Source organism: Coregonus lavaretus (assembly GCF_964263955.1).
Source record: "Coregonus lavaretus genome assembly, chromosome: 1".
Classification (NCBI taxonomy): Eukaryota; Metazoa; Chordata; class Actinopteri; order Salmoniformes; family Salmonidae; genus Coregonus; species Coregonus lavaretus.
In genome coordinates this window covers 82111650-82119813 of record NC_139988.1, presented here as the reverse complement: position 1 = coordinate 82119813, position 8164 = coordinate 82111650, and the positions used below count along the sequence as shown (strand labels likewise).

At 43.3% G+C, this 8164-nt stretch overlaps 1 protein-coding gene across 1 annotated transcript; it reads right to left on the bottom strand.

Annotated features, from left to right (window-relative positions):
• Positions 1 to 4486: 4486 nt before the first annotated feature.
• LOC311103981 (bone morphogenetic protein 2-like) lies at positions 4487 to 7583 on the bottom strand. The gene is made up of 5 exons (XM_084145618.1): positions 7177 to 7583; positions 6894 to 7033; positions 6687 to 6803; positions 6402 to 6594; positions 4487 to 5050 (listed from the first exon to the last, which is right to left on the bottom strand). Exons 1-5 carry the CDS (start codon positions 7487 to 7489, stop codon positions 4626 to 4628), a joined length of 1188 nt encoding a protein of 395 aa, XP_084001744.1. The 5' UTR covers positions 7490 to 7583; the 3' UTR covers positions 4487 to 4625.
• Positions 7584 to 8164: the final 581 nt, after the last annotated feature.

Genomic DNA, 8164 nt, shown 5'->3' with positions numbered 1-8164 from the left:
CGCTATGATGAAACTGGCTCTCATGAGGACCGCCACAGGAATGGAAGACCCAGAGTTACCTCTGCTGCAGAGGATAAGTTCATTAGAGCTACCAGCCTCAGAAATTGCAGCCAAAATAAATGCTTCACAGAGTTCAAGTAACAGACACATCTCAACATCAACTGTTCAGAGGAGACTCTGTGAATCAGGCCTTCATGGTCAAATTGCTGCAAAGAAGCCACTACTAAAGGACACCAATAATAAGAAGAGACTTGCTTGGGCCAAGAAACACGAGCAATGGACATTAGACCGGCGGAAAGTTGTCCTTTGGTCTGGAGTCCGAATTTGAGATTTTTGGTTCCAACTGCCGTGTCTTTGGGAGACGCGGTGTGGGTGAATGGATGATCTCTGCATGTGTATTTCCCACCGTAAAGCATGAAGGAGGAGGTGTTATGGTGTGGGGGTGCTTTGCTGGTGACACTGTCTGTGATTTATTTAGAATTCAAGGCACACTTAACCAGCATGGCTACCACAGCATTCTGCAGCGATACGCCATCCCATCTGGTTTAGGCTTAGTGGGACTATCGTTTGTTTTTCAACAGGACAATGACCCAACACACCTCCAGGCTGTGTAAGGGCTATTTTACCAAGAAGGAGAGTGATGGAGTGCTGCATCAGATGACCTGGCCTCCACAATCCCCCAACCTCAACCCAATTGAGATGGTTTGGGATGAGTTGGACCGCAGAGTGAAGGAAAAGCAGCCAACAAGTGCTCAGCATATGTGGGAACTCCTTCAAGACTGTGAAGCTGGTTGAGAGAATGCCAAGCATGTGCAAAGCTGTCATCAAGGCAAAGGGTGGCTATTTGAAGAATCTCAAATATAAAATATATTTTGATTTGTTTAACACTTTTTTGGTTACTACATGATTCCATATGTGTTATTTCATAGTTTTGATGTCTTCACTATTATTCTACAATGTAGAAAATAGTAAAAATAAAGAAAAACCCTTGAATGAGTTGGTGTGTCCAAATTTTTGACTGGTACTGTATATATATATTTTAAAATAATTACTAGGCTATTCAAAATCTAAAACAAATTCACTACAATTGTAGGCTACATCTGAATTTGTTTAATATAGGCTAGACCAATTATGTTCCAAAGATCTTAAATCTGTATTTTTTAAATGTTTTTCTGCCATGTGTAATATGCAATATGTATTACATAATGGCACAGTCATTATTTAAATTCAGGGTTTTTCTTTTTCGGGCTTGGGCTCATATATAGTCCTATGCTTATGCATAAACTTTTGAATTAATCATCACCTTTGAAGGCACTCTCCATTTTGTTGTTAGTCTTTGAAACAACATCCACAATGACCATGTTTTCCACTCAGTTTCAACCTATTTTTGAACTTCTTCCTTGAAATTGATCAATCACCGTGAGGTGAGTTTTAAAAGCACATACTGTTTTGATGATGTGTTTGATGTGATTTTCGATTGCATTTGCATTGATGTCAGAGTGGTTAGAGGGACAATAGAGCCCTGAGTACAAGGCCATTAGTGACCTGATGATCGTTAGCGACTAGCGAGTTGGGTAGGCTACTACTAAGGCATGTCCAGAGTGCATATGAGGAGATTACCGTGACTCAACGGTCATGTAGAATTTTACTGCGGTCATGACTCATGACTGCCAGTGTGACGGTAACCACAACAGCCCTATGCCCTACTTCCATCAACACATCTCCTTCCCCACTAGGGACGATAAAGTCCTAGACCACTGTTACTCTACCCACAAGCAAGCATACAAGGATACAAGACGTCCCTCTACGACCTCCACAGAGCCGTCAAACAAGCAAAAGGACAATATAGGAACAAGGTGGAATCCTATTATACAGGCTCTGACGCCAGCCGCATGTGGTAGGGGCTACAGTCCATTACGGATTACAAAGGAAGAACCAGCCGTGATCTGCCCAATGATGCCTCTCTACCAGACGAACTCAATGCATTTTATGCGCGCTTCAACAAAAACAACACTGAGTCATGCATGAGGGTCCCCGCTGACCCAGACGACTGGGTGATCACTCTCCAAGGGTGACGTGAGAAAGGTTTTTAATCAGGTCAACACTCAAGGTTTCGGGGCCGGGCGGTATTCCAGGGCGCATTCTCAGAGCATGCGCAGAACAACTGGCAGGCATACTCACCGCCATTTTCAACCTCACCTTGTCCCAGTCTGTAATCTCCACACATCTCAAGCTGACTACCATCATTCCTGTTCCCAAGAACTCTAAGGCTACCTGCCACAATGACTACTGCCCTGTAGCACGCACATCTGTAATCATGAAGTGCTTTGAAAGGCTAGTTATGGCACACATTAACTCCATCATCCCAGACACACTAGACCCACTCCAATTTTCATACCACCACAACAGATCCATAGACGACGCAATATCAATTCCACTCCACACTGCCCTCACCCATCTAGATAAGTGGAATACCTATGTAAGAATGCTGTTCATTGACTCTTCACCAAGCTTGTGACTCTGGGACTGAAAACCTCCCTCTGCAACTGGATCCTGGACTTCCTGACGAGCTGACCCCAGGTGGTGAGGTTAGGCAACATCACCTCCGCCACGGTGACCCTCAACCCCTCCTGTACTCCCTGTTCACCTACGACTGCGTGGCAACGCACGACCCCCACATCATCATTAAGTTTGCTGACGACACAACGGTGGAAGGCCTGATCACCGGCGACGATGAGACAATGAGACAGCCTACAGGGAGGAAGTCAGTGAACTGGCAGTGTGGTGTCAGAACAAGAACCTCTCCCTCGACGTCAGTAAGACCAAAGAGCTGATGATAGACTACAGGAAACAGGGGGCAAGCGCGCCCCCATACACATCGTCAGGAGCGGGTCAAGAGCTTCAAGTTCCTCTGTGTCCAAATCTCTAAGGACTTAAAATTGTAAACACACACGAACACAGTCGTGAAGAAGGCGCGACAGTGCCTCTTTCCCCTCAGGAGGTTGAAAAGATTTGGCATGGGCCCTCAAATCCTCAAAACCATTGAGAGCTTCTTGACTGGCTGCATCACTGCTTGGTATGGCAACAGCACTGCCCTCGATTGCATGGCGCTACAGAGGGTGGTGCGGACAGCCCAGTACATCACTCAGGCTGAGCTCGCTGCCATCCAGGACCTCTATATCAGGCTGTGTGAAAGGATGGCCCGGAAAATTGTTAAAGACTCCAGCCAACCAAGCGGGACCGGAGCAACAATTCTGACACTAACAGGCTCCTGAACGTAAGGCTCTATCCCCAAGCCATAAGACTGCTAAATAGCTAACAAAATGGCTACACGGACTATCTGCATTAACCCTTTTATTTTATTTTTGTACTGACTCTACACCCTACACACTAACTCCCACGCATTCACACTCCAACACACACACACTTCATTTGCTCACACACAACATGCACACACATTCATACTGACTCTACACACAAGCACACACACTCACAGACAATCATCATATACGCCGCTGCTACTCTGTTTATCATATTTCCTGATGCCTAGTCACCTTACCCCTATATACACTACATGACCAAAAGTATGTGGACACCTGGTCGTCGAACATCTCATTCCAAAATCATGGGCATAAATATGGAGTTGGTGATATAACAGCCTCCACTCTTCTGTGAAGGCTTTCCACTAGACGTTGAAACATTGCTGCGGGGACTTGCTTCCATTCAGTCGCAAGAGCATTAGTGAGGTCGGATTTTGTACTTCTGTCGACAACGGGTGTGGCTGAAATAGCCGAATCCACTAACTTGAAGGGGTGTCCACATACTTTTGTATATATAGTGTATATCTACCCTTACCACTCCAGTAACCCTGCACATTGTATGGTATTGGCACTGACCCTGGAACTGAACCTGTATACAGCTGACTTACTTTCACGTGTTCTTATTTCTATTTCTTGTGTGTTTTTGTTCTACTTTACTTTATTTTATAATATAATATTTTTTACTACTGAAATTGATTACTGCATTGTTGGGAAAGAGCTAGCATGAAAGGCCTTTCACTGTACTTGTGCACGTGACAATAAAACTTGAAACTTGAAAACTTGTAGTTTACCAACAACAACCCCATCTTGTTGACAACCATGACACTAACATAGTATGATAATCCATGCGCTTGTTAGTAAGGCCAGCATTTCTAACCATAGCATTACGTTTTATTCGTGGTCCTCTGTAGCTCAGCTGGTAGAGCACGGCGCTTGTAACGCCAAGGTAGTGGGTTCGATCCCCGGGATCACCCATACACAAAAATGTATGCACGCATGACTGTAAGTCGCTTTGGATAAAAGCGTCTGCTAAATGGCTTATTATTATTATTCATAAAATTGCACCACGCGGACGCTTCATTTCAGCACCTTGGTCAGCGCCACTGGGCCTTCCATTAATGCTAGTGCCCCGCCTCAAAGCATAATCAAATATCAATATAAACATGTTCAACTGCAACGACCGATTTTTATTTCTCAAAAATAACGTCAATTTATACATGAATCACTGGACATACTTTAATTCAGTCAAGATTTCTGAAACTCGTTCAAAATGTTCACAGAGAGCAGCTGGCAATAACACTGTAGTCAATGACAGCCACAGCTGACTGCCACCATATCGTCATACTGTTTCAGAACCACGTTTTCCTCGTCGTCAAAATAGAGAAGGCTGATGGACTGGAGTTTGTCAGGCACGCAGCATGGTGTATCCAGGTCGTTGGAGAGCTTTAGTGCATGCATGATGGACTGCACAGTCGCATGATTCGTGGCGCGGAGACTCTCTCCGAGTGGGAACGGGCAGGAGCCCTTGCAGTGGTAAGCGTTGTACCCCCGTGGAGAGATGATCCAGCCTGCCCAGCCGATCTCCTCAAAGTCCACAAAGAGGGGGATACGCTGGCAGGACATGGGGCGGCTGCGGGGATAACTTTGGGCTGCGCGCCTCCTCCTGCTCCGGCTGTCTTGAGGCTGTACCTTCGCAGGACTGCCATGTGCTGTGGCTTGGCCGACATGTCCTACAAATATTTAAATGAGAAAGGAATATATCGGTATTTCAATAATCATCGGCAGTTAGGCATACAACTGCAAACCTACACCTTTCTCGTAATATAATTTGATAATTGACGGCCTAGCAATACGATTGTAGAAATGTTTGTACTAAATGTTCTATGATGAACAAAGTCCAATGTATAGCCTACAATCAGATAAACGTTTATTTTCAACGTTTAATTATCCCATTTTGTTTCTTTCAGTCCTGCAAATAGTCATATACTGTTGGCCCATTATTCGATTTAAACATTCCGCACACAAGATTGTAAAAAATATATGAACGAAAATGAAAGACACCAACAAAAGATAACATGATCGTAAAGTCATACGAGGTCATTTGGCGCCCCATTATAATGGAGGTGATTGAGACCCCGAGCGCACGTGCAACGGGCTCCCTGCCCAAGAAGGTCCAGCCCAGCTATGAGCAGATGACATACAGTGGGGTCCGAAATTATTGACACCTTGATAAAGATTAGCAAATATTACTGTATAAAATAAATAATTCCAACACTAATCAAACCACTTGCCTCTGTCAGGAGGCTGAAACCTGGCCACAAGTGGATATTCCAGCAAGACAATAACCCCAGGCACACATCAAAATACACAAAGAAAGGGTTAATTGGCCACAAAAATCAACATTTTGAAATGGCCATCTCAGTCTCCGGACTTGAAACCAATTGAAAACGTTTGGTTTGAATTGAAGAGGGCAGTCCACAAACTCAGACGAAGGATATCAAGGATCTGGAAGGATTCTGTATGGAGGAATGGTCTAAGATCCCTCCCAATGTCTTCTCCAACTCATAAAACATTGTAGAAATAAAAGGCTCAGTACCATTAGCCTCGCAATGTGAGGTATTGAAAGGTATTAAAGACAGGGGTGTCAATCATTTTGACCCCTACCCTTTGAGAAAAAAAAAATTGGCCTCTTTCTCTGAGCAATTGTATTAGTATATAGTTTTTTTTACATACAAATAGCTCAGTATTTGAAAATATTTATTTTATACAGGCATTTTTGCTCATCTTTATCAAGGGTGTCATTACTTTCGCACCCCAGGCTACGTCTAAGGACGAGGAGGGGAGAAGGATAACTATTCATCAGAAGCAACAGAAACTATGTTCATCAACATAGTTTTTTTATCCATAATTTTTGGTCTGTTTTTACATGAAAAGTAGAAAAATAAAACTCTGAAAAGCGTTCACTCAATGTCTTTTTTTTTTACAACTATGAGGTTGAAGGTCTGCAGGCCTTGCACACAACGATTCCACTGTTATTCTGTCTGAATATAAAAAACTTAAATTCTGCCCCTGCTAGTTTACCTTGATTTAGTGATCGATTAGTGGTGGAGCCTCTTCCGTCGTCTGAGAATATAACCAGGTAAGCGTTCTCCGCAGGTGATTCTCCCTGTCTCTCTGAAGACGGCAGGACAGACTCAATCCATTTCCCCGATGGCAGAGTAATAACAACCAGAATACCATTATTATCCTCGCTGTTGCGAATCCACTTGGACACCTTTCATTGGGGAAAACAAATGATGCGATTAAAATATTGAAAGGGTAATGTTGAAATATGATCTGCTGTGATAAAACGTGAATAGAGCTTACTGTTTGTGTGACGTTGAAGACTTCCCATCCCTGAGTGTATAAAGGCAAAAGTCTTGACGTGATTAGATTCCCTCTCCAAGGTTTTACTCTGTTATCCAACACCTCATATAGGTCCACCTGCGCGCGCAAATCATGCATTAGGCTAAACAGTACAATAATTATGTCGAGTTATTTCAACACACTTAAAAGTATGTATTTCCAACTAACCTTGTAGAAATAGGGTCCATATGACTGCCCAAGGAAAAGTCTTTGTTTTTGCCTGAACCAGCGAAATTCTGCTTTGATCATTCTCTCATCTCTGGCAAATGAGGACAAATTGAAGAAATGAAACCTTCCACCGGCATGTCCTGTGTAAATATATGAAGAATTGTGTTTAAATAAAACGTCTGAAAGTTTTCCCTTTAAGATTTTTTATATATTTTGTATATTATTTTCAAACATGCTTGGTCACAAAAGTATGTGCGTAATTACGCGCTTGGAGATAACTCACCTCTGTCCTCGAAGCTCCGCACCACATTGCCCTCTAGTTTCTCCGAGTTCCTGGGGATTCCATTGGAGTCTGCCACTGCGTTGAACAAGTCCAGCATAAACTGAGGTGCCTTTCTATGAGGCACTGAAGAGCTCTCAGGCAAATCCTTCGGATTGAACAATTCGTCCATCTTCTTAGCCGACTTTGTTATATCCAAACGGTTGTCTTTCCAAACAGTTTCTTTGGATTCTTCGTCATAAGAGATAGTGAAAATGGACACGGTTCTTAGCGGTAATGTGAGGACGAGCCAGGTGAGTAGACCCTGTAATATCATGCTAGCGATAGCCTAATGAGCCCGACTGGTTATGGGTCAGTGATTAGGCTATCACCGCCTTTGATTGGAGCAAGCGCCCCTGTCCTGAGGGTGATGGGCGATTGGACCATTTAAAGGTCTACGAATTCATATAGAGGATTTAAATACTGAAGCAGCACCCCCTCAGACAAACAATGAATCATTTGACCTACAAATGGCAGGTAGGCCCAAATAAGAGGGTCATCTGACCTATTCGTTTGACCCAGCCTCTCTCCCCTTCACTCCACTGCACAACATATACATTATTCAATTGTTATCAAATCAAATCGAAATGGAAAACTAAACTAAACTAGATAGACAGGACATTATCGTAAATCACTAGGCCTATTGATGTCTCAAATGCTACCTTAATCTGAAGATATTATATGGTGTACATTTGAGTTTTCACTCATAGCAACAACAAAAAAAGACCCGTTATTCTTAACAAAAAGACCAATGACGCACGTCATCACATCATGAACTAAAAGACCAACGTTTTTCTCAGTTTATCCTCGTTTTTTTCTCTAGTGTGTTGTCCGTTATCTGTATGAGGCCAGTTGGCCCTCAAAGCAACGCATACGCAAAACCTATGACGCAAATGAAAACTGAGGTTTACTTGTTGTTACGGGGAGTCTCCGTTGGGCGTTGGTTGTTGAA

Excerpts from the sequence above, each read along its gene's own strand:
- LOC311103981 (XM_084145618.1), bottom strand. The coding sequence starts at position 7,489 with ATGATATTACAGGGTCTACTCACCTGGCTCGTCCTCACATTACCGCTA. Across the intron at positions 6,804-6,893 it reads ATGGACCCTATTTCTACAAG|GTGGACCTATATGAGGTGTT; the intron begins GTTAGTTGGAAA and ends TTGCGCGCGCAG. Across the intron at positions 6,595-6,686 it reads TCTTCAACGTCACACAAACA|GTGTCCAAGTGGATTCGCAA; the intron begins GTAAGCTCTATT and ends CCCCAATGAAAG.